Source organism: Quercus robur, chromosome 10 (genome assembly GCF_932294415.1).
Source record: "Quercus robur chromosome 10, dhQueRobu3.1, whole genome shotgun sequence".
In the NCBI taxonomy this organism is placed as follows: Eukaryota; Viridiplantae; Streptophyta; class Magnoliopsida; order Fagales; family Fagaceae; genus Quercus; species Quercus robur.
The window spans coordinates 55348695-55376613 of NC_065543.1; the positions used below are offsets into that span (position 1 = coordinate 55348695).

Consider the following 27919-nt stretch of genomic DNA (forward strand, 5'->3'; position numbering starts at 1 on the left):
AGAAGAAACACAGATATAAAAGGAAGAACTCCCCAGAAGGAAGGGGGGTCTCTCCCCCGGTAGAAATGGAAAAAGGAAAGGAGATGAAGGTCCTAGGACAGCGTCCGAGGACTGGAGTCCCACAACCCATACCAATGGAAGGCTTAGCTAGTTAAGCCAGGCCTACCCATATAAGAATTTCCATAGACATTCACGATAAAACCGTTCACCTGTGCCCAAGGTCATGCCTTTCAAGCCCACTCTCTACAAATCATATTGTTGGGGTCCTTTGCATACGAGCCCAACGTCACTCATGGGCCGTTAAACAAATCGTGTCCCTACAATTGGCACCGTCTATGGGAAAGGCTTGCGCATTGGCGCAGGTGGCGGTGGAGTTGAGCCTTCGTCAAGCAAATGTCTGTGAAAGTTCCTACATTTCCAACGACGTCTGTGAAGGTTCCTCCATTTCCAGCGACGTGCTGTTGTTGCTCCAACATAGATTTCCACTAGGGGCTACGCCTCGCAGTGCCAATGACATAGGCAATTCTAGGGGCTTCAAACATTAAGCTAGCTCCCCCCACCTTGTTCGAGGAGCTAACCTTCGGAAAATAAATAAATAAATGAACAAACACAAGTTTTGGACAAAACCAAAGCCTTGCATGGTCCTCGGACTCAAGCCTCTGGGGAAACCAACTACTTAAAAGAAAAAATACAAGTTTTGGACAGAACCAAGGTCTTGTATGGTCTTCGGACTCAAGCCTCTGGGGAAACCAACTACTTACAAGAAAAAATACAAGTTTTGGACAGAACCAAGGCCTTGCATGGTCCTCGGACTCAAGCCTCTAGGGAAACCAACTACTTACAAGAAAAAATACAAGTTTTGGACAGAACCAAGACCTTGCATGGTCCTCGGACTCAAGCCTCTGGGGAAACCAACTACTTACAAGAAAAAATACAAGTTTTGGACAGAACCAAGGCCTTGCATGGTCTTCGGACTCAAGCCTCTGGGGAAACCAACTACTTACAAGAAAAAATACAAGTTTTGGACAGAACCAAGGCCTTGCATGGTCTTCGAACTCAAGCCTCTGGGGAAACCAACTACTTACAAGAAAAAATACAAGTTTTGGACAGAACCAAGGCCTTACATGGTCTTCGGACTCAAGCCTATACAAGTTTTGGACAGAACCAAGGCCTTGCATGGTCCTCGGACTCAAGCCTCTAGGGAAACCAACTACTTACAAGAAAAAATACAAGTTTTGGACAGAACCAAGACCTTGCATGGTCCTCGGACTCAAGCCTCTGGGGAAACCAACTACTTACAAGAAAAAATACAAGTTTTGGACAGAACCAAGGCCTTGCATGGTCTTCGGACTCAAGCCTCTGGGGAAACCAACTACTTACAAGAAAAAATACAAGTTTTGGACAGAACCAAGGCCTTGCATGGTCTTCGAACTCAAGCCTCTGGGGAAACCAACTACTTACAAGAAAAAATACAAGTTTTGGACAGAACCAAGGCCTTACATGGTCTTCGGACTCAAGCCTCTGGGGAAACCAACTACTTACAAGAAAAAATACAAGTTTTGGACAGAACCAAGGCCTTGCATGGTCTTCGGACTCAAGCCTCTGGGGAAACAACTACTTACAAGAAAAAATACAAGTTTTGGACAGAACCAAGGCCTTGCATGGTCCTCGGACTCAAGCCTCTGGGGAAACCAACTACTTACAAGAAAAAATACAAGTTTTGGACAGAACCAAGGCCTTGCATGGTTCTCGGACTCAAGCCTCTAGGGAAACCAACTACTTACAAGAAAAAATACAAGTTTTGGACAGAACCAAGGCCTTGCATGGTCCTCGGACTCAAGCTTCTGGGGAAACCAACTACTTACAAGAAAAAGTACAAGTTTTGGACAAAACCAAGGCCTTGCATGGTCCTCGGACTCAAGCCTCTGGGGAAACCAACTACTTACAAGAAAAAATACAAGTTTTGGACAGAACCAAGGCCTTGCATGGTCTTCGGACTCAAGCCTCTAGGGAAACCAACTACTTACAAGAAAAAATACAAGTTTTGGACAGAACCAAGGCCTTGCATGGTCCTCGGACTCAAGCCTCTGGGGAAACCAACTACTTACAAGAAAAAATACAAGTTTTGGACAGAACCAAGGCCTTACATTATCCTCAGACTCAAGCCTCTGGGGAAACCAACTACTTACAAGAAAAAGTACAAGTTTTGGACAGAACCAAGGCCTTGCATGGTCCTCGGACTCAAGCATCTGGGGAAACCAACTACTTACAAGAAAAAGTACAAGTTTTGAACAGAACCAAGGCTTTGCATGGTCCTCGGACTCAAACCTCTGGGGAAACCAAATACTTACAAGAAAAAATACAAGTTTTGGACAGAACTAAGGTCTTGCATGGTCCTCGGACTCAAGCCTCTGGGGAAACCAACTACTTACAAGAAAAAGTACAAGTTTTGGACAGAACCAAGGCCTTGCATGGTCCTCGGACTCAAGCCTCTGGGGAAACCAACTACTTACAAGAAAAAATACAAGTTTTGGACAGAACCAAGGCCTTGCATGGTCTTCGGACTCAAGCCTCTGGGGAAACCAACTACTTACAAGAAAAAATACAAATTTTGGATAGAACCAAGGCCTTGCATGGTCCTCAGACTCAAGCCTCTGGGGAAACCAACTACTTACAAGAAAAAATACAAGTTTTGGACAGAACCAAGGCCTTGCATGGTCCTCGGACTCAAGCCTCTAGGGAAACCAACTACTTACAAGAAAAAATAAAAGTTTTGGACAGAACCAAGGCCTTGCATGGTTCTTGGACTCAAGCCTCTAGGGAAACCAACTACTTACAAGAAAAAGTACAAGTTTTGGACAGAACCAAGGCCTTGCATGGTCCTCGAACTCAAGCCTCTGGGGAAACCAACTACTTACAAGAAAAAGTACAAGTTTTGGACAGAACTAAGGCCTTGCATGGTCCTCGGACTCAAGCCTCTGGGGAAACCAACTACTTACAAGAAAAAGTACAAGTTTTGGACAGAACCAAGGCCTTGCATGGTCCCCGGACTCAAGCCTCTGGGGAAACCAACTACTTGAAAGAAAAACTACATTACATGGACCTTAGAATCTATCCGAGGAGACCTCTCCATTAACAATTGGATTAATTCCTAAACTGTATGGATTCTCAAGTCTGCTCTCGGATCCTCAGTATCAAAGGGATTGATGCAATATAAAGCAATATGTTGCCAAAAACACAATCGGAGTCCCTTACTACTCGGTTACCCCCTCGGATGAATTATTTAGAGTTTATCGTTCTCGGACGGTCTCGTCGCACTTATTACAGAATATTCAGCTGTTATCTCGGTTAGTTTCCTAAGTTTAACTTACTGTGAATTATCGTTATTATGCCTGGTAATGTCGGTAAATTAGAATTAGTTGGATTATGTTTCAAGGTTTCCTGCTCTAAGTATCATTGAAGAAAGACACACACGGAGCACACCCATTCACGAAGGAGTGTTGCAAAAAAGAAAAATATTCAAAACAAGTAAATAAATTCTCTTTTTATTAAAACAAAGAAATAGTACAGCGTACAATGAAAAGCTGGAATCAGCTTATATTAAAGCTAACTACATAATCGAAAAGAAAGATACAAGAGAATAAGATAAGGCCGAGGAGGTTGTACAGAGGAGAGGTTGGCTGCTGCTTCAAGACTTTGTTCAAGGAAAACCATTCCTCAATACTTTTACATGCCCATAACTCAGGCAACAAAAGAACCCAACGTGGGGCTTGCACCATTGAAGAAAAGGTGTAGAGAGCCCAGCTTCAGGCTAGCGCAGCTGAAGAAAAGGTGCAGGGAACCCAACTTGAGGCCCACACCGTTGAAGAAAAGGTGCAGAGAGCCGGAAGTTGAGGAGCCCACACAAAAATTTGCCTGCGACAAGGCAGACGGCGCTGATGGCAGAAAACTTTACTTCTGATGCACCAAGAATCTAGTGCGACCAGTACCTGCTTCGGATTTTGACTAAAAGAAGGAGAAACACCATTTCCCCCTTTGTCAAGACGGATTATTTTCTTAAATCTGTGCCTCCCATGCCCAGACCACGCTACCTTGAGTCTCGGAAGGACCCGGCGCCTCTGTGGCGGGGGGAGTTTCTTCACCCCAACCCGCGCCTCAAACATATTATACTAAGGGAGGATAACACCGGATATGGAAGCTGTGATTATGGTTGAAGAATTTGTGTGTAAGTGGAGCAACCTCCTACCCTATTTATTTAAAAGACAAGGAGGTGGCATTTAATTCACGCAGAGTTCCAAGGAACGCTACAGACAAAATGGTTTCGGCTCAATTCCCAACGCCACCTGCAACCATAAAATTAAAGGATTCTCGTGAAGGCGCATCTCGAACACTGGAACGTCAAAGGGCACCGCGTGACTAAAGACTAAAGTACTGCCTCTTAATCCAGTGCATCTCCTATGCAAATGGAAAAACCCAAACATCAAAAAGTACATAATCTGAGTTAGTTGTGATGTGGGCCCAGCATTATCAAAATCCTCATCCCCAACTAAAAGTCGGGCAGCAGGATTTTGAGGGGCTATTGTGGGGCTAGTGAATTCGCGGCCCAGGCCCATTCTACATGGGGACCCAAGGGTTAGGGCTCACGCCGAGGAGAGCCATTGCTGAGAACAACCTCCTACTCGGCACCTTACGAAACGCCTGAGGAAGGGGGGAAACTGAGTTCAGGGGCAGGGTAAGGGAAAAAGCTACCAACATCATAATACCAAGCCCCGTATCTGACAAGTCCATGCTCTAAACCATACCCTTTAACTTTCCCAGCGACCCCAAACCATACTGGAGTATGGGTTGACAGGACAGGTCTGCACCCCGAAAAAAGGGTGAGACTTACACGTGAATTTGAAGGAAGAGAAGAAACACGGATATAAAAGGAAGAACTCCCCAGAAGGAAGGGGGGGTCTCTCCCCCGGTAGAAATGGAAAAAGGAAAGGAGATGAAGGTCCTAGGACAGCGTCCGAGGACTGGAGTCCCACAACCTGTACCAATGGAAGGCTTAGCTAGTTAAGCCAGGCCTGCCCATATAAGAATTTCCATAGACATTCATGATAAAACCGTTCACCTGTGCCCAAGGTCATGCCTTTCAAGCCCACTCTCTACAAATCATATTGTTGGGGTTCTTTGCATACGAGCCCAACGTCACTCATGGGCCGTTAAACAAATCGTGTCCCTACAGTATACATTCAAAAGAGAATGTCTTAAGCATGAACGGTCTTTGTTTTTTAATTTAAAAATATTATTATTAAGTTAGTAGAAACTCATTGTAGATCTAGCTAGATAATGAAAAATTATTGAGTGAACATTGATGTAATTGAAACTTGAATTAATTTAAGCTAAAGACAAATTTGATGTTTCTTATATTTAATTATATTAAGAAATATATAACATGAAAGTGTAAAAAGAAGAAAATACTTCTTACCTTTTTTTTGAGAGTCAAAAGAAAAAAAATACTTCTTACTTTCTTGTTCTAATTACTGCTATTGTGTATACATAGCAGCCTTGAGAATTGTCACAATGTACTCTCCATTTTCTTTGTGCACACTTGTTATGAGTAAAACTGCGGAGTGATCAATGCATAGTACCTATCTACATTTAAACTCACTGATATCTCCATATTTTCTCCACCGGTAATGACACGATTGATGTTGATGTTGTGGAGGCATTTATTATCAAAAAGTACCAATGACGAAAAATAAATTTGGGTGATTATAGATGAAACACATCCACACCTTTTTTTTTTTTTTGAGAAGAAACACATCCACACCTTGATTGCGTGAAATTGCCATGAAGTCACAGCACTGGTTTCAAATTAATGTTTGTGTCCACACCCAACGAACAAACAAGAGGAGGGACAAAATATATATGTATAGACATGGTGGCCATAACTCAGGGCCGGCCCTAGGCTTAGGCCAATTAGGCCATTGCCTAGGGCCTCCTTACTAGAGAAGGCCCCAAATGTGGGGGCAAATTTTTTATTTGTTTGTTTTTTTTATATAAATATTGTTGGGAGATATTAAAACATTTTAGTTTACATTTTTTTTCACTATTAAGAAAGCTCAAAGAATTAAATAATGTTAGAGATAAAGATAAGACAAATTTAAATAAATATGTCTTACAAATAGACATATTACTAATCACAAGTAATTCAAATAGGAAAATGTTAAAATACTATAAATTTTACTACATAAATTTTATTTATTTAATTATTTTTATACAAAATAAAAATTCTACTCTAACCTAATCTAAGTGTATATATGTGTGTGAAACTCTCTTTTAGAAACTTAAATCTCGGTCATTGCCCCCCACACCTCACAAAAACTTATGCTTTTGGAGTGATCACTGTACCAAGGGTGCGTGATGGTCTCCATAACTTTTATAATTTGATATGACAATGAATATGATAGATGAATTTCAACAAACTATTGAATGCATTTTTGAATGAATATTTGTGATTGGTGATATATCTTTGTAATTCTAATGTTATAAATTTTATAATATTTCTAGTATTTTTGTAAGCCTCATGTCATTGATCACATTCATTACAACACCGGTTTGTAGTAAAATTTGTTATAACTTTAGCATTTTCTCAACAACCAAAAAAAAAAAATCATATTAAAATGCTAGTTAAATATTATTTAAGTGATAAAATAAAGACTTTATTTGAAGATTTCACTTTAGGCCTCCAAAACGCTTGGGCTAGCCTTGCCATAACTCCCTCAATTTTTTTAAATATTATATATAGATAGATGTAAGGACCAGATTTGTGGCTCAGTCCAGGATGAATGGACTTAGGCCCAAAAAACCCAAAACAATGAATTTGTAGAGAGTGGGTCAAAGAACTAGGCCCTAATGAATTGGACAACGGCTAATATAGAATTAGATGACAATCATGCACAAATAAGAAGTACTGATATGAACACCTGCCTCATCGGACAAGAAGTTCATTCATATCATTACTTCTTATTTGTGCATGATTGTCATCCAATTCCATATTAGCCGTTGTCCAATTTATTAGAGTCTAGTTTTTTGACCCACTCTCTACAAATTCATTGTTTTGGGCTTTTTGAGCCTAAGTCCACTCATCCTGGACTAAGCCACAAATCTGGTCTTTACAATAGATAGATAAGATATTAAAACTTCAACCTTAAAAAATTACGCTTAACACCTCAAAATTAATATTGTACACATTATTAGATAATAAAAATATAATTATACATGATTTGTAGATTAACATGTAATCTATTAAAATATTTGAATTTTTTATGTATATATAAATATTTTCGAAATTAGACATATATAAATATTGTCAAAATTAGACTTCTCAATAAAATAAAAAATACAAGGAATTTTATTACAAAATTGAGTGTATAATCAATTATAAATTATTTTCAACTTTCATTTTGTTAGTTTAGTTGCAACGTATTAAGAAGTTTTTTTTTTTTTTTTTTTATATCAAATAGATGTTAGTTTTTTTTTTTTTTTTTTGAGAAATAATTACAACATGCTGCTAACTCCGCAGCTCGAACCCTTTCCCTCCTAGACCCCCAAGCACTTTGTGCATGGGGAGGTGTCAATTTAGCTACAGGGTTTTTGGCCAAATAGATGTTAGTTTGAATTTTAAATGTAATAAATTAAATTGAAATCTTACTATATATATATATATATATATATTTGTTATTTTGGAACAGTGAGCATTTTTCTAGATGAGATCTGAGCGTTTGGTCATTGCGAGAGAGACAGGAACAAAAAGAAAGAAACAAAGTCAAAAGTTAGACCGAACTCTTTCTCCACTCATCTCTCAAACCTCACGCCAAGAAGTTGAACCTGCGGGTATAAAAAATCTCTGTATAGTAAACCCTATATTTCTAGTCTTCAATCTTGTTTCTTCTCCTCTTCCTTCTTTCCATCTTCTGCTACATATTTTGTTCATCAAATCACTTCTTCTTTTGTTGATTTAGCACCCGCATCAACGTAACAAGTATAGCCCTAGTGAAATTTATATTAACTGCATGATTTAGCACAACAAACACAACAAGCTAGGCATCATCAAGCTGAAAGTGCTGGATCGACAACACGGGAAGAGGCCCTTTCCTTCCAATGAAGCGGAAGAGAAGGAGGAGGATCATATGTTTCCTGTCTACTCAGCTCGATCCCAACAAGATATGTCTGCCATGGTCTCAGCCCTAGCTCAAGTTATTAGTAACACTGATCAAAACCCAGTTCAAGTGCATGGAAATCCAATAATCACATCCCAGTCTGGCACAATAAGGGAACAACATCAGTCTCAACCTGCTGTAGATCAAGGTATCGTACATAAATAACTAGCTTTTTTGCGTTATGAAATCACTTTTCATTCATATTTTGTTGTACCAATAATGGATGATGACAATAGTATATATTTGAGCATATTTTCATCGATCCATGTTGCATTCACAAACACAGACTGAAAAATCATTAGGGTTGAATATATTGCAAGTTCATGTGCTCCTATTTTCCATGTTTAATTTTTTTACAGTATCAGTTTTCATTTATTTAATGGTTGATTCCCCCCCCCCCCCCCCCCCCCCCCTTCCTAATTGAACAATATTGAATCGACCCAAGTGCTTTAATGCTCTTGGCTGTGAAACGATCGATGCAAGTATTATCATTAACTGACTCTCCTAGTTATATGTTTCTCGTGCATACCTACCTCCCTCTTACTTGGACTACTGGTTCTCTCTAAGGTTTATGCACTTGTATTTGTCCATATCATGCACAAGTTTCTCTTTATTTTTTTTCAATGAATAATTTTTTTTTTTTTTGACGAGTGTAAAGTCTATTTTACCTTAGGTTTTATTTCAGAAGAACTAGATAATGCCACTAAGATACCAGACTTATAAATTTCTCAATTTTAATAGTGAATATTACAACTTTACGAGTCCTTTTTAATTGATGCATAGTCATCAATATCCTTACATAAATTTCATGTCTAGACTTTCTCTATTTTATGTGGTAAAACAAAAGCAATTCTGTGAAGGGAACACAAGGAGAAGACACTATAGAGGAGTAAGGCAGAGACCATGGGGAAAATGGGCAGCGGAAATTCGAGACCCAAATAAGGCCGCCAGAGTTTGGCTTGGCACTTTTGAAACAGCTGAGTCTGCAGCACTTGCTTATGATGAAGCAGCTCTCAGATTCAAAGGAAGCAAAGCTAAGCTTAACTTCCCGGAACGAGTTCAAGGGACAAGCGAAACAGGTTACCTTACAACTGGTTTGGGGACTGAACAAGTTCCTAACCCGATTCTTCATCATGCCCCTCATCAAACTACTTCTCAACAAACATATCCCAATATGTTTCAATATGCACAACTTCTTCAGACTGGAGATAGTAACTTACATTATGTTAATGTGCCAAGTCTCTATGGGCAAGAAAGATTTGCATCACAAACTTCATCAACTACCACATCTTCATCATCTTCATCTTCATCTCCCATACCAACTCAACAACAGCAACAATATCAGCAACAAGAGCTTCTAAGATTTCCAACGCACTTTGGAGGTGGTTCTTCTACTAGTTCTAATCCTCGTAAAAACATGAAAGACTTTTGAGACCAATAATTCAAAAGGACATATATATATAAGGTAAAACTAAACGATTTGGTGTTTAATATGTTATACCTTTTCCCACCTTTTTAAATTCTTGCTTATGAAACTTTCTTCTATTTATGACTCAATTGTTCTTATTACCATATTCTCTAGATTTGAACCACTAAGAAAAATGAATCATTCAGCACTGCCGATTCCTGTGTAGCCGGTAGAGCTGAAGCCGTAAATTCTATACTTACAATAAATTCTCTATGTTTCATGCATGTAGAAAACATTCAATCATGTGGAAGTGTTAGGTTTCATTTGGTAATGTTATTTTAGTAACATTATTTAAGTATTGTAGAAATACGTGTAAGTGAAAAGTGTTGTGAAAATATGTATAGGTGAAAAGGTGTTGTGGAAATATATGTTGTGTTGTTTAAATAATAAAAACTGTTATTTAAACAACACGACCAAACAGGTCCTTAATCTTCCAATAAGTGTGGTGTGAGGGCTAGAGTCTTTCCGACTTTATTGGGGATACTTTAGTAATAGGAAAATATCTTTTCACATTAGTTTATATCTACTACTCAGGTATATATTCACGATTCATGTGGGAATATCCACGTTTTAACATATAAAAGTGGATGTGAAATAATTAATGTGAAAAAAAGTTATGTAAGAGAATAAAAACCTTTAGTGATAACCCCGGCCCCAAAACACAACATTATTGTATGCTAACAACAATACAAGAATCATATTCTGAGTATCTGGGTTTCTATGGTGATAATTAACAACCTGTACCCTCTGCCGATATATATGTACCTAGTTGATGAATAATAAGTTGGCCAACCTCTATTGGCAATATGTGGTGGATGCTTTCTAAATAAAATGGATTGGTTGTATCTTGTAATATGATCTTTTTGAAATGGATCGAGGTGTACAGTTTAACATTTTATTTCTAATATCTGTAGGTGTACAAAATATCATGTTATTTTAAATTTTAAATTGTATGTACCTTGAGAGATTTGTAATGCCTGTTCCTTCATATATCAAAAGTGTTCGACCATAGTAAACCTACAGGAATAGTTAAAAGAAATAAAGAAAGCAAAACAAGTTGTTTTGCTGGTTTAGTAAATTAAGCATGGGTCAATTGCTATGCCAGGGGTCTCTAAGTGATGAGCTTAGGGGATGATCAAATATACAAGCCAGGCAAGAACAGTTAGCTAAGATATGTAGTCATGCTCAGAAACTTCTGATGCTCTAACTTTTAGAAAAGCAGGATGTACTGCCACGGCGTAAAGTGCGCGAAAGCATGCGATGGCGGACAACATGTGTTTTAGCACAACATGTGTTATAGCACAGCATGAAAGACAATTTATGTTCACACGGAATAAGGAGGAAAGACATGAAATTAAAAGTACACGAAAATATATGGTACAATATATTCTATCTGATGCTGAGCCAAACATAAACAATTGTGTCAATAAGTCATGATATGATTGTTAGTTAGGGATGAGAATGGAGCGGGATGAGAACAGTTCAGGGGTGTTTTAACCCTGTCCTGTCCCCTTTTGGGGATGAAATTGGGACAAGTTGAAAGTATTTTTTTTATCTGGCCTCGATTTTAATAAAATAGAGATAAAAGAGATATATGATGGAAATTATTGTATCAGCAGGTTATGATGTGGTGGTTGGTTAGGGATGGGAATGGAGTAAGATGGGTCTAGTTTACAGGCGTTTCACTCCCCTTTTAGGGTGAAAATAGGACAAGTTAAAAATATTTTGTTATTTGACCTCAATATTAATAAAGTACAAATAAAAGAAAAATAGGATGGATAATAAAAGAATGCTAAGAGAGAAAAAAACAAACATTTGGAAAATGATAATAGAATATGTCAAAAAAATATTTGAATTATAAATAGGATATGTATAGAAATATTTAAATTACATATATATGTGTATATATATATATACACGTAGTAAGGCAGGAGAGACGAATGGGTCAAACAAAATACATCTTTATTTCATACCTCTAGAAAAGCGGAAAAAGTCTGCTCAGAATAAGGTGGGTGATTTTTGTCATCCCTTTATGCATATCAACCATGAAGAGCACACGAGGTGTAATTGATTCCATTACATAGCTCATCTCTTAGAATCGGAAACCACCCTTTGGATTTCCATTTATAGATAGATTGAAGCGAAGGTAAGATTTGGTACATTAAATAGATAGCTCCTTGTAGATTTGATATCTCTCTTATTTTGTCTAGAACCGAGAATATTATATAATAAGGCCAAGTCGTCGAGGGGGTTCATTGGTTGACAATCACAAAAGATATAGATTGGTATGAAAGAAAATCTGAAACTATTAGAGGACGATTGACGATTGGTCATGGAATTCGGCTGTTAAATGATAACGTTGAGCTCAAAACACAAACGGTGGGCCTTGATATTGCTACTTGTTTGCGCAATTGGCCTGTCTGACTTTCTGGCTGGTCAGCTCTCACTTTCAACCTATGACGTCCACTCCTGATGATAACTCTTTATCATTAGACCAAGACACCAATCAGTTTTTGGTGTAGGCGGGGATTGAACCACAAATCTCTTATTTAACCATCAGAGACTTTACCAGTTAAATTAACTGGAACCCACTCTCACTTCCAACCTTGATTGAGTAAAACAACACAATACAACAAATAATTTTTTGTTCTTTCTTAGAATGTCAAATTTAAATCTAAGGCATCTTTATCCTTTTAAAAATTAAGGATTTTTTTTTTTCTTTTGGATCAAATGTAATTTATCAATGTGTGGTCTAGAGAGTTGCATTTTGTTTTTGTGAAACAAACACACACATATAAAGGGAATGAAATAAATCCTAATACAAAAACACACCACAAACTATACTCAAAAGTAATGAAAACTTTAAAAAATTGGTAGAATACGTTTAAAGAATTGCACTTTAGTTACTTTTGATTCGTAACTTTTAATATATTAAGATTATAGTGAGATTGTTGTATATATATATTTTTTTTGATTTTTCAAAGAATGTGATTTAAACATATAATTTTATAATGATTTTGAGTTGTTTTTATATTGAAATTAAAACTTAGATGGATAAAGTGCTTGATTAGTAAATTGAATTCGACCTAGTGCACATTTAGGTAAAATGTAATTGTCTTCATTTAAAGTTTTCAAACCCAAGTATGACTTTTTTTAATTACTAAATTTGATCTTGGTTGCTTAAATAACAACATTGCAACCGAATAATATCTAATTAAACCTCTTTGTGTTTCACTTTTGCTCAAAGTGTATCATTAAGGTTCTCAAGGACTCATTTCCAATTTTGCCTATAATTTTATCATCCTTTTTGGCACCATTACTTTAACAATATATAATACATCTTAGAGTTTGAACCATGATTTCAATTCTTTAAATTTCAATTGTAATTATGGTATCATATAGTTGCAAAATTAGTCAAATTTAAATTCTCTCAATTAGTTTTAGTTAACTAAAAATAATGGAAATCCAATGAAGATATGTGCACCCCATTTACAATGTGCCCCCAAACTATTACTATATTACTATGCATGATTGACATCCTAATTTAAAACAAATGTATCAATGTGCCTCTGCAATCTAAATTGCAAGACAAAAATTAGGTGTAAACACAAAAATACTCTCATCGATTGCAATGAAAAAACACATTTTCAACCTAATTTAACTCTCAATTTTGACAATAAGGTGTATATTGATACGATTCTTTCAAATTAAGAATTGTGTGAAGTGATCGTTTGGGAGTACATTGTAAAAGAAGTGAAAGTTTATGAAAAAGTGTAATTTGCATATTCATTAAATTTTTGTTAGCTATTAGGATTTTGTATGCATGATTAAAACTTTTTGCGAACCCTGAATGGTTGATCTAATGGTTTCTAATACCTCATGAGATTCTCATGGATTCAAAACTTCTACCTGGCAGCTTGGTGGCACCCCTCAAAGATTCCTTCTTATAATTAATTAGTTACTTAATGTAATCCTTCCTAATAATATTCTTTACATTTTCTCATATTACTTTTAATTGATAATGATATTTTAAAATAAAATAAAATATATAAAAAAAAAAAAAGATTGTATCGACTTCAAAAATATGAGGTTGGCATTATGCTATGAAACTTTAAAGTATAATTTGGAACTAAGCTCAAACTCTGGGATTTTTCATGAGAATATTTCAAAATTATAAGCAGGAAATACAATGTCATCTTGAACAGACACGTTTTATGCATTTTTGGTAAGAATCCTAATGTAGAAGGGTAAAGAGAGCTGAGTGATTGCAAATAAAGATGCCTAACATTCTCAGTTTTCCCTTGACTTTGATAATTGAAAATGACTCCGGTCAAAAAAAAAAAAAGATTAATTACTTTTCTTAATCCGTAGAACCAACAAAGCCACTGAAAAAATAATAATAATAAGTAACGCGTGAGGCATGTTTTAGTTGGTACAAAACAAGTTCATAAAAAAATAATTAAAAAAAAGTTGGTACAAAACAAGACAAATTGTGCCTTGTTAGCAAAGAAAATAATTATTATAGCAAGAAGACTTTTATTGAACTCTTTTAATAATATGAACACTAATTCACACTCCTCCAAGACCAAAATGTAATGCAATCAAATATCATAACGAATGCAACGTTAGCATGAATTATTGTTTGGGTCCATATTCACTTAACATGACTGTACAATATCACTTTAACTTGCTAAAGCATAAAGAGCTAAACCTGCTGAACTTCCTTTTTTTTTTTTTTTTTTTTTTTTTTGGCTTACAACAAAGTGAGGTAGGGGATGATTTGAATCTAAGCTCTTTCTCTAAGGAAGAAAAAAATTAGGTAATGACATTTTTTTTTTTTTTTGAGAAAAGGTAATGACACATAACAATAAGGTTCTTAACAATAAAAATAAATAAATAAAATTTTAAAAAATCAAAGTTTAGTCTCAAAAATTTTTAGATCAACTATGAAACTAATTATAATTGATAATTGTATTCTTTGAAATGCAATGCATATCTAACAAGGAACATTCTATTGTATATATGTAATGTCCATTTGGAACAATTTATTTAGCTGAAACTAAAAAATTTTGTTGAAAGTGTAGAAAAAATGTTAAAAAATAAGTTGAATAGTACAGTGAGACCCATGAATAGTAGCAAAAATAAACTGAAAGTAGAGATAAACTGAAAAATTCAGTTCATCCCAAACGCACATGTAGTGAATCCATTCATAATAAATTCAAGAAATTTTATGCAGATAATTAACCAACAGCAATCTGGATTTTTTTTTTTTTAACTTAGAAGTAAACTATAAACAAAATTCAATATATAAGATGAGTTTGACAACATCTTTAAGATTTAACTTTTATGTACAACTTTTTAAAATCTTATTTTTTCTCACATTTTTCAAATTTTTTCAAAGTACAAGTAAACTATAGTATATTTGCAACAAAAAATTTTTAACAAAAAAATTAAATAAATTGTTTCCAAACAAACTCACAGAGTGTATTAATATTAAACACAAACGGACCACAAAGTCTTGAAACCAAAAAAATTAATAAGATGCTGCATGTTTAGTTGAAAAAGTAAAGGAGAGTATGGTCAAAAAAAAAGAAAAAAAAAGTAAAGGAGAGTAGAATGGGTATGCTATAAACCTCGTATGTAATGACGGCAGCCAACCCGAGTAGCGATCACTAGGTGGTACTTGGTAGATAGATTAGCTTGGGCCGGCTGACTCTGCCTTAGTCTCCACGCAAGTGTAAAAGTGTTCGAGAAGAATAGGTTGCTCGCCTAATTATGACTTCGGCGCCGACTTAGAAAAAAAGCTTTTGTCGGGGGCTGAGAGCCTCTCCCAGTGTCAAACTTTTCGGCAAATGGTACCTCCCTTTGCTTCCTCAGCACAACAATCAGAGGCCTGGTTTAATAATTTGTTAATACTTCTTAATATGAATCCACCTCCCCACCTCCTCTCTTTGCTGCTGCTGCTCCCAACTTTTCCTCCTTTTTCATTTCTTTTAAGCAGAAAACAAGGAATATTATTATTAGTTTCATTATTGTCAATTATTAGAGAGAGACCCTTCATTTCAATTCACACATCCACAATCCATTACAAAAATAATTGATGTCTATACCTTCCTATACGTGGTCACACTCACACACACCTATAAAGATCTCCAGGAAGTAGAATGACTAATTTAAATAGAGAAAATACTAGAACCATAACTTTTACCATAATTTTTCTCATAACTTGCTCACAGGTCTATAACTCCACCACTCGCTACTTTGCCACGTGAATAAATTGTGAATAAATTGTGGTAAAAGTTGTGGCTTTAATGGTTAACATTGCTCAATAGTGAATAAATAGAGGAGGGATCGTTGATGGGAAACTAATAAATAAATGAAAGAATTAAAAGTAAAACGTTGAAGCCAATCCATCAACCCAACCGACCCAAAAGAAAAAAGAAAGAATGAAAGATGCGGTCCACTATATGCGATGAGAGGGACACATCAATCCCAAAGCCAGGGCAGCACTGCTGCAGTCCAACACTCACTCTGTGCTCTGTAGAAAATGAAGTATCATCATGTTCATTCTCCGCGTGATGCCCATACTCTCAAGTCTCAAACTCAAGTCAAGGGCCCAAAAAAAACTAAAACTTTGGTCATCACCGACAGGAAGATTAAAACAAACCCCCTTATTCAATTCACATTGCAAATACAACATGACATAACGATATGCTGGGTGAGAGCTTGACTTAATCACTCTTCGAACCACAAGAAGGAGAGCAAAACTGCAAACGCCGCTACCAACTACATTACAAAGTCAGCAATCAGCAGCCAGCCTACCAAACAGCAGAGCAGAGCTGCCAACGAATTGAAATTGCCACTACAACTACATTACAAACCAATTAGCAGCCTGATAACATCAAAACAGAGGCTGCTAGCCTCCAAAAAACAAAAACAAAAAAAAAACCTACTCAGCATTTTGTTTTTTACTCTTTTTCTTGTCAACAACCAGCATCTCACATAATGACATAATTCCTAATAGACTTCAGTATATCAACCTCATAATGACACCTTGCTTTCCTAACCCATCTGTAAATAATGGTCAATGGTAAAGAGTTGCAAATCAAGCCTTCTCGCACATTCAACTCTTGAAACCTCCTTCCTTCATCTTGTTATCACCCAATGCAATTCATCATATCCCAAATGCCAACACTGGTCTTACATAAAGACACCTCACCACATCCTTCTAGCAAAAGAGCATTCAAAAGATATAAAAACGTTTTACTCATTTTATTATATCCTTTACAAGCGGCCAACATATAAAAACATGCTTAGAATATGACTTGTGTACTAAAATCAACCTCCACCAGCTACTAGGCTAGTTGTTTTGCTAACAAATACATGTAAATTATCGATGATTGGGATAATGGGATTTAAGGATATCAAAAACCAAAACATTTGGAAGAATGCTAGGTTGCACACGGCAAATCTTGAAGAGTATAAATTATCTTCCTTTGAGAGTATGGATCCAATGCTTTAAACTGTTCTGCTACCTATCACGGCATTGCCTGTGGCCCTGACCAATGAAACACTCAAGTCATACCCTAAATATCAGAGTACTTGCATAAGGAGTGCACCCAACAATCAGGGAATAATTTGTCAAATAGACATCTACAAAGATATATACAAATGAAGATATATGTAAATACACCTTTGAGTCACATACAAATGGTCATTGAACCCATCCCGTCTCTAAGCAAATTTTAAGTGCATCAGCAATGCATTCCAATAATCAATTTTCAACCATAATTTCATTAATCAAATTACACTTTAAAGGTGCAAAAGCAAAACTTTCTTGCATCCGGTATACAAATGACAGAAATACTAGGCCAGTTTATATTAGTGCTATGACAACTCATGCAGATCAAACTGCAGGAAGGCAACTATTGGATCGCTAAAAGGGTAATAGGGCAGTAAAGCAAGCCTCAAGGAGTTGTGGATTTGTAGTTCACTGAGCATTCTTTTTGTAAGCAGCTTCTAAGCATTCTTTAGCTCTATGAACCTTTGATTGAAGGTAAAAGCTCCCACTCTTCATATTCCGCTCAAACAGGTTGTCGTACCTCTGTATACAGCAGATTGTCAGTATGCTGCTAGATAGCAACCACAAAAGGATTCAATACTGCAATCTCTAAGACATATAAATCTATAGCATAAATGAAATGTAAAGCAACCTTTAAGATCTCCTCCCACGATGAGTGTTCAGTGACACCTAGTACCTGCCTTGCCTCCGGCTCGGCCATAATTTTGGTTGCTCTCCTAATATTCTGTGCTGCTTCTTGAGCAACACCAGATTTTGAGGCATCTGCAATCATTCACACAAGTTTCTAAGCTAAAAATTTCAATAAGATTTGCGATAGCACAACACAATAGATTTGATAGTGAACTTCAGATAGAACATACTTGCAAGTGCCTGCCGGTATGCCTGAACAAAAGACCTTGCCACTACTCCAGAGCCCAGCACAAGCAAGTTAGCAAGAAGTCTTGCAGCCTGTACAAACAAATAACAGAAAATAAACTACATAACATTCTTCTGTCATCTTCCATTTTTTATTAGGGCTGTGCCAGAACCATGCATAAAGAACCCAATAGTAAAACATTGTAACTGATTCACAGACATATGGATGTACAGAGTTGGCCAAGGAGAGTAACAAACTAGCAACAACCTTCTCATAAAGTATCAGTAACTGAACAGTTAACTACGGTTAGCAAAACAATGGATTCAACAGCAGACCTAGCAGCAGGGCTATCACAGAGGGGCAAACTTGAATACCAGCAAAAGCAAATGCATGACTGACAAACCAAAAGAAATCAACTAAGCTAGACATAAGCCCAATCAATACATGACTGGCATCTATGATCCATTCTAGCGAAGCATCCTAAACATTAGCAATCAGTTACTTCATAACCACAACTTAGGTCATCAAAGATTAAGTTAAATAGCCATACCATAAAGAAGTTCTTGCCACTCCTATATTTACCAATAACAAAATATGTAAGCAGCATGGTTGTTCAAATCACAATCTGGATAGTAGGATCATATCATCCTACCATCCAACTCACCCAAAATGACTAGGATTGGTGAGGAATCATAATCGCCTTCAAGATCAGTGGAATCGTACAATCCTATGATCCCAGAAAAATCCCACTCCCTGGTTAGAAAATGACCAAAGAAAAGGCCCAACAACCCCAATATCTTCCCTAATTGCCCAAAATTTCTTTCAAATCCCCAAATTTACACACACACAGCGAACTTGGAGATTAGAGATTAGAGGACCTAAATATCTAATTTCCGCTGAGGAGTCGCTGCCAAGGCTGAGATTATGATGAGTCACTATCAAGGCTAAGCTGCTGAGGAGTTGTTGCCGCCATCGCTGACTCGCCATATCTTTTTTTTCTTTTTTGGCTTCGTTTGAACGATTCCTTTGATTGGTAGGTTCAATTCAGCAAACAACCATTTTTGCTCAGCTTATTTAGAATATTTCTATTGATGTAATCATCATAATGGGCTCTTTGTTTAGAATATTTTTCACGTGGCTAATTGCTCTCTGTTTCGATTATTTTGGAATGGCTGATGGCTCCCTGTTTTGATGTGGTGGAAGCTTCATTTGGGTTAGTGATTCAATGGGTCAGTAAATTTTTTTTATATTTATGGCTTTATTATTGAGTCATTTATAATCAAGTAAAACTTTTTTTTTTTTTTTTAATTATAGATAATATGAAAATTCTATTGATCATTCAACCTACAAAGTCACAATCAATGTGTTTTTCAGTTTTTTTTTTTTTCAACAGGAAGTAGGATCTTAGGATCCTCAATCTGATCCTATTGATCAAATTCATGAAGCCCCTCCACCAATCCTTTAGGATCCAATTTTAAAATCCTAGATAAGCAGTGTACTACACAGGCAAAACAGCAATAAAATTTCAGAAGTCATTTACAAGGCCCCTCATATATTATATAGAAATAGCCAGCTGGGCAACAATAAGGTGCCGCATGGAAGCTTTTGCAAGGCTTACTTTTAAAATGTTTCAGAAGCAATCTTCTTCAAGTGCATCCTTGAAAGCCAGGCATCAATTAACAAAGTGGCCCCGAATATGAGATGCCACACTCACACCCCTAGCCCTAGGTTACAACTCATACCAAGCAGAGCAGGGGCCTTCTGGATACTCAGCAGAGCTCAAGTAAGCTCATCACTTGCCAGTCAAGAGGCCCACTGGCCGCTAGGTTGCTCGTCAACAGGCCCAATTCCACAAAACATCATAAATAAGGAGAAAAGGAACTTATATATATATATATATCTGGTTATATTATAAATACTGCAATCATACAAAAACATAAAAATGCATAAAAGGGTGTATGTGTGTAGAGTATTAAGTATACCTACCATTACTGAAGAGCCAGGAAGTGGAAGCAGCAAATGATTACTTCAGAATTCAAGAAACCTAAAAAAGCAGAACTAAAGTGTCAGATATGTCCTTAACAGGGCCGGCGCCGGCCCTTCCCTTATTAGGCGAGTTAGGCAATTGCCTAAGGCCCCCATGAATTACAAAAATAATCCTTTTAACCAAAAAAACAAAAATTTTGGTAAATCCTATTAACATTGGTTCTAAACAAAATCATTGACCAGATAAACTACAAATCCGGTCTAAGAGATTAACCACAAATCAAAACACTCAAAACCCTAAAAATTTTACCTTTCTCTCTAGTCTCCAGTCTCCACTGTTCGCTCAACAGACAACAGCTCAAGGCTCAAGCCTCAGCCTCTCTCTGATTCTCTGCTCTCCGCCTCTCTCAAGTCTCAACTGCTCACCTCACCTCAGGAATCAGGTATAAAATTATAAATATTTGGGCTTTTATTTGTTAAGAACTTAAGATAACTTTGTTTATTTGGGCCCTCCCTGGCTGCCTGGACCCTCCCTGGACTGGGCGTTAAGTTTGGGCCTTCAAGTTTTTTTTTTTTTTTGGTTATATGTAGGATTTTTTTTTTTTTTTTGTGTGGGTCTTATTAATAAGTTTTGTGTCTTTGTTATGGCTGTGCTTAAATTTTTATTATGCTTGTACTTAATTTTTTTTTTAATTTATGCAGGTTGAGATTGCTAAAAATTTGTTATTGTTCAATGGAACTACAACAATACTTTTTATATAAATCAGGTTCTATTTCTCATTTGCTCTACACTTGAAAGTTATTTTTTATTTTAGTCTTTATAAATATATTGTTTGATTAGAAATGTCTACTAGAAAATATGCATCTGGATATGAAAAACTTTAAAAAAAAAAAAAATTAATTGAGTCTCAAAAAGGATCAATGGATAAATTTGTTATTAGTAATAAACAAAATATAACACAAAATTTAGATGAAAATATCACAAATGAGTAAGAAATTCACCAAAATAATTTAGAAGAAAATGATGTTCAATTTTGCAATACAACAAATCTTGATAATGAACTTCAAAATAATTTAGAAGAAAATGAAAATAATGATGAAAAATATAATATAAAAATATTAATAAACATTAATTTAATTAATATATAAGTATAAAAAATGCCCAATTTTAGTTCTCGCCTTAGGTCCCAAAATGTTTAGGGTCGCTCCTGTTTCTCTCTCATCCTCTCTTTGCCTCAACCCACGTCACACCGTGCTTCATAGCTAACCAACAAGCTCTCCTTCTAAACCTCCATGGCCGGAGCTTTTCAAGCTTATCACCTCCAACCACGCACCACTGCCGAAACCCAGCTAAAATCAAATCACGACCACCACCACGGCCAAAACCCAGCCAAAATCAAATCGCAACAAAAACTCAGAAGCCCACTAAATCACAAATCAAATCACACACACTGAAATCAAAGCACAAAACCCACAAAACAACCAAAATCACAAAATGAAAACACTGAAAGTGAACCTACCTTTAAAAAAACATATATTGGTTTTGTTATTATATTTTAGAAGAAGAATTATCTTGTTGAACTAATTTTAGATCCAAATTAATCAAACACATACCATAAGCAAGAATGATAGACTGAAAGCAAAGCAAAAAAAATGGTATTTTCCAGAAAAGTGTTTTCAGAAAGTGGAAAGGGTAAACAAAATATAAAAACTATTTGTTTCATAATCCCAAATAAATAAATAAATAATCAAAAATCACACACCATAATCCGATGAAGCCTCGTGAGCTACAATTTCACTTAGGAGGATCATCTGAATTAAGAGGAAGAGATTTTCATAGTCTTTAATTCGGCAGCACAATTTTCGATTTCCTTTCTTGACATGACTTTCGCTCGCTCCCCTCCTATCAGCCTAGACGATGTATAAAGAGAAATAAAAGGAAGAAGAATAAAGCACCGCGTAAAAAATAAGTAAAGAAAAATGGTGAGAGAAGAAAGACGGATTGAGATCAAGTACATTGTCGTAGGTATTTTTTTTACATTTTTTACTCTCTTTTTTAACCTTTTAACTCTCCTTTAATATATTTTATTTAATGGTTGAAATTTGAAAGTTGTTTTTTCAACTTTTAATCTCAGCCATTAATTACAATTGCATCAGGGTATTACACCTGAATCTGAAAAATACAAAAAGACATACACATACAAATACACATACACATATATAAGCACACATACATATACACATACACAAGCACGCATAACACATACACATACACATACACATAAACATACATAAATATAAGCACGCATAAACACATACACATACATAAGCACACATATACATACACATACACATACATAAGCACACATACACACACATAAATAAACATACACACACATACATATACAAATACACACAAACATACATACACATAAACATACATACACATAAACATACATATACATAAACATAAACACGCATACACACACATACATAAACATACACATATAAATATTTATAAACATATATACACATACACATAAATATACATATACATAAACATAAACACACATACACATAAACACGTATAAACTCACATAATCGTAAACATGCACACACATAAACTTAAATATAAATATAAACACACATAAAGACTTGATTTAGCACACCAAAGTAACTAACGAAATTGTTTAAGGATTGGTGTTAGTTTGCAATTTTTTCCAGTCTATATGAGGGTTTAATTTTTCTCAGTCTGTATGTGTGTTTATGTCCATATGTGTTTATGTGTATGTGTGTTTATGTTTCTTTGTTTGTTTTTGTGTATGTTTGTTTGTATTTGTGTTTGTGTTCATGTATGTTTATGTGTATGTGTGTTTATATTTATATTTATATTTACACACATACATAAGCATGCATAAACATAAATGAACATAAACATAAACACACATGCACATACACACATAAACATAAACATACACATACACATACACACTCATACACATACACATACACATACACATACATAAACATAAACATAAACACGCATGCACATACACATAAACATAAACATAAACATACACATACACATACACATACACACCCATACACATACACATATATAAACACACATACACATATACATTTTTAGTTCTCACTTTAGGCCTCAAAATGTCTAGGACCGCCCCTAGTCCTTAAATACCATCTTAACATTTTTGGCCTCACTGTGTATGAGCGTGCACATCAAGTATACTGAAACTCACACAAATAATAACCAACCACGCAAATCTCAGGAGACTAAATTGTGAATAGAGTAGGCTGAACAACAAATTGTATCAAGGAAAACAAATTGCACAACAGAAATTCTCTATAAATTTTTATATTACAAATAATAAGCCATAAACCAATCATGAATTTGACGTGCAGAAAAAAACATATCTACTTTGAACAGTACAAAATAAATAACAATAATCACTAAATCAAACCAAAATTTTTCCCATAAGGGTGTAAAACTGTATAAAAATTACAACTCAAAATCTAGAACAATCTTCTATAGCAAACTTTCTTCATAATGTTAAAAAAATATCTCTTGACAACTCTGTATTGCTCGACATCGATACTATTAGAAAAATTGTTAAATGATTAAATTCATGCTTCTGGGACAAGTTGTAGTTTATCAATTACAATTATGGATGTCTGAGCATGCCCACATGCTTGACTGTCGAAATCATCAAACACAAACATCAAAAACCAGGCAAAACACCTAAACTGTAGTCTATTTGTTCTCATACAAATTTTCAACTCAAACTACCCCCGCCCCACAACAAATGCCAAAGGGTATAAAATTTAATATTAAAAAAAATGTCGAACATGGGAATACTGTAATTGAAATCAAGAAACTTATCTTCAAAAAACATAACTAAACATGAAATTACTATAGTCTATTTGTTCTCATACAAATTTTCAACTCAAACTACCCCCACCCCACAACAAATGCCAAAGGGTATAAAATTTAATATTAAAAAAATGTCGAACATGGGAATACTGTAATTGAAATCAAGAAACTTATCTTCAAAAAACATAACTAAACATGAAATTACTATATATATATATATATATATATAGTCAGCGACACATAAAGCAAACTATAGAATTGATTCTAGATGTTGAAATTTTATTATCCCCAAGGATTGCAGTCAACAATAACACCATTCAAAACAACCAAAATCGTGGCAAAGATTGAAATAATAAATAAACAGAAGAAGAAGAAGAAGAAAATGGAAATAAAGATAGATACATGGATGTTAAAACTTGAAAAGGCATAAAAGTAAGGAATGGTAATAGCTAATACTACTACTTACCCGAAACTTTCAACAAATCCAATGGAAATTTTGTCGGTGTGTTCTTCCTCCCCATGAAAGGGTGGGGGGGGGGGGGGGGTTTAGGGTTTTAAGGAGAGAAAGAGAGAGGAAAGGTTGGCCTGGAATTCTCAAAAAGTAAGTAAATGTAATTTTGAATGAAACTGCACTACACGAACACGACCCAAGTGTGCAAAGCAAACCTACCCAGTAAGAAATTGGCCAACTACAGCTCAATTTATGTTGCCTCTATAAAAGCCCAACACGCTCAATTTTTTGTGTTGGGTTTCAACAACACCAATATAACACCATCCACTTTCATAATATGTTTTTTCTCAGAAAAAAATTATTGAAAAAAAAAAGTTTCATAGTATGTTTTTTAGGAAAAACACACACACAAACCCACGTGGTTTCCCTTAAAAACACAAAGTCTCGTTGAGGTTTTTAGTGTAACTCACGTGATTTGTGTTTTTTAAGTTTTCAATCAAAAGTCCTCTCTCTTACAACTTTAGTTTGACATTTATTTGAGTTAATCCTTAGTTTGGAAGTGAGAATTTGAGTTTTTAACAAAGTACGATCTATATGGCTATATATTTAAATGTGCTTACCAATTATTTGAGTAATATTACTTGTAATTATATAATAAGTTTTAATTATCATGATAATTATCTCCTTAAGAGAATGATAAATTTGAAACTGAAAAATTTTAATTGTACCAAAAGAGATTATGAAAATATAATGCATAACAACAATAATTAGAAGAATATAGATCACTTCAAAAGAGCAATCAAAAACACCAAAAACAATAAAGTTTGTAAGGACACAATTTGTAACGACCCCAAAATGATATTGGGTTCGTACGTTTAAGGGTCCAAACAATATAATTTGTAAAGCGTGGGCTTGAAAGGCTGGGCCTGGGTCACCGAACAGCGGTTAGTCGTGGTTTCTATGGAAATTTACATGAAGGTGAACCTGACGTGTTTAACAAGACCTTCTTCTAATGCGACATGAGTGGTTCCGGTCTTTAGACCTCGTCCGAGGAGCTTAGTGTTCTTATTATTCTCTTTTTTTAAGACTTCATGGTCTGGGAGATGACCCCCCCCCCCTCTTTCAATTGGTTCTTTTTCCCTTTTATACTAACATTTACCCTTCTTCCAATGTCCACATGTAAGCTCCACTTTCTGGGGTTGAGACTTGTCCTATCATACCTAGAGTGGTTGGGGGTGGTTGTAAAAGCTGAATAACATGGTAAAGAGCATGGACCTGTCAGACGCAGAGTTCTTTATTGCAGTATTGACAGCTTTTTCACTTGGCCTGCTCCTGCACTGAGCTCGTCCTTTCCTTTAGGGGCTCTATGGGGTGCCGAGCATAAGATCGTCATCAGCCATATCCTTAGGCCTTTTTTAGACTTTCATTATGCGTCCTTGACAATAGTTCTCCTCGGCTCAAGCCTTGGGCCTTAATGTAAAGTGGGCCAGGGTTACAAATTCTCTGGCCCCACAAAGTTATATATTTGTAAAATTAAAAAATACTTTTAGAAATTGTTTAATTTTTAAGGAGAAAAATTATTTAAAATAAAATTTAAAGAATAAATTATACATTATAAAAATCTCAAAATAATTATATATTCTCAGACATTGCGTGAATCTAAGTCTAGTTGATATGAAAACACTAAAGAACTAATTAAAACAAAGCCGAACAAAATTATCAAATGATCATTGTAGGCACACGATTTGCGTTAAACCGCAGTTGAGTTGGGTTCGCACGTAAATGGGCCCGTACAATATCATTTGTAGAGAGTGGGATCGAAAGGCTAAGCCATGTTTACCCGGCTGTGTTTTTGTTAAGATATTTATGTATGGTTCCAGTATATTTGCCTCTGAAGCCCCTTTTTTCTTTCAGTGGGATTGGAGGAGCCCCCCTTTTAGGTTACATATTTTTTCTTTTATACTCGCCTGCGTTCAATTTCCTTCGTCCACGTGTAGGGTCGACCCCTTCTGAGACTGATACTTGTCCCATCAGTCTCAGACCTAAGTCATTGAGAGTTGTTGATAAAGTTAATGGATAAGGCTCTGTTAGGCGCAGAGATATGCATGGGGAAGGTGACAAAGGAAGCCTCTCTTAGATATTTTAGATTTCCCCTTCGAGCACGCCCCTTTACCTTTCTGCCCTTTTTCTGGGGTCAGCCGAGGACTGCACTGTCCTTGGCTGCTTCTCCGGGCCAATTGGGCCACACTATTCTTGAACTCTGGCCATGACCTTTTTAGGCTTGGGCCTTTGGACCCTTCATCAGCAAACGGGCCTGGCCTGCCGATTATTGGACCCCACAATAGCCCCTCAAAACCCTGCTGTCCGGCCTCTTGGTTGGAGAGGGGGGTTTTGGTAACTCCGAGCCTTCATTACTGCTCATTTAGTTCGGCCCTTGATCAACGTTGGCGACTCCTCACCTCCCCGAGGAACGCGCCGGTTTACAAGGTGTTTCCCTCGGTTTACGCGTGATGCGCTTATACCGTTTGGTTATCCGTAGCACGCCTTTAATTTCTTCCTTTTACGAGACCTCCCAAATCTTACGGTTACTGATAACGTGGGGGAATGAAATGAATGCGCATTTATTCGCAGATTTCCTTGAGGATCAGAACGTGTTACGTGCCCCTGTTTTACTTCCTTATATAAAGAGAGAAATCCAGAGGTGATTCTTTCATATCTGAATCCCTTAGGCCCTTCTTATAGTTCACTTCTTCCATCTGGTTACTCCTAATCCAATAATACATCCACCATAGTAGTCGGCCATGAATGAATCCTTCCTTTTCCAGAAACGCCATGCCCTAACAAAACTTGAGATGGCTCGGTCAGGGCAAGGATGGCGGAGACTCAAGATTTGTCTCCCCATTCTTTTAGCCAAAATCCGAAGCAGGGACTCGTCACACCTTACTTCCGGTGTGACTGGGTCGAAAACTTCCCTTGTCATCTCCATCCGCTCTCTCACGAGCATACCTAATATGGCTCCCCTTCTCCCTCTTTTGCTCATTTTACTTTCTTTTCATTGCTTCCCTCTTCTTCTCCTCCTTCCTACTCATGTCCTCCATCTTCTTTTTCCCTTGCTTTCTTCAGTGACAAGAGCTTGCTGAAGTGCTTCCATGTGTTCCAATTCTTCTTCCTTGTCCTTCATTATTTTTGTATAAGGTTCTTCTCCTGATATGAGCAGTACTGAGGTATAGATTTCAGAGAGACTTTGAAGGCGAGTTCAGAAGACACCTGATGGTTCATTTATTTGTATTACGGATGTTGTTACTGTCTTAGTAGTTCATTTTTTGTATAGGCTTGTTTAAGCCCTTCCTTGTACGTTGTAACAATTTTTCATATTAATAAAAGTTATTGTTACTCTATTTCGTATGTCTTGTTTATATATTCTAACAAATGTGAAAGCGCTGCTCGGCATAATAGTATAGCATTTGAATCAAT

At 36.1% G+C, this 27919-nt stretch overlaps 2 protein-coding genes and 1 long non-coding RNA gene across 3 annotated transcripts; 1 reads left to right on the forward strand and 2 right to left on the reverse strand.

Moving 5' to 3' along the window:
* Window positions 1-7813: 7813 nt before the first annotated feature.
* On the reverse strand, window positions 7814-11907 carry LOC126702965 (uncharacterized). Its single transcript, XR_007647893.1, has 4 exons — window positions 11652-11907; window positions 10637-10695; window positions 9431-9610; window positions 7814-8310 (listed from the first exon to the last, which is right to left on the reverse strand). It is a non-coding gene; the product is annotated as an uncharacterized LOC126702965 (long non-coding RNA).
* On the forward strand, window positions 8181-9767 carry LOC126702964 (ethylene-responsive transcription factor ERF113). Its single transcript, XM_050401851.1, has 2 exons — window positions 8181-8358; window positions 9071-9767. The coding sequence occupies exons 1-2, from the start codon at window positions 8181-8183 to the stop codon at window positions 9640-9642; spliced, it is 750 nt and encodes a 249-aa protein (XP_050257808.1). The 3' UTR covers window positions 9643-9767.
* A 5435-nt stretch (window positions 11908-17342) lies between the features above and the next one.
* Window positions 17343-20562, reverse strand: LOC126702510 (mitochondrial import inner membrane translocase subunit PAM16 like 2). The gene is made up of 5 exons (XM_050401214.1): window positions 20413-20562; window positions 20103-20160; window positions 18121-18208; window positions 17892-18022; window positions 17343-17782 (listed from the first exon to the last, which is right to left on the reverse strand). Exons 2-5 carry the CDS (start codon window positions 20103-20105, stop codon window positions 17669-17671), a joined length of 336 nt encoding a protein of 111 aa, XP_050257171.1. The 5' UTR covers window positions 20106-20160; window positions 20413-20562; the 3' UTR covers window positions 17343-17668.
* Window positions 20563-27919: the final 7357 nt, after the last annotated feature.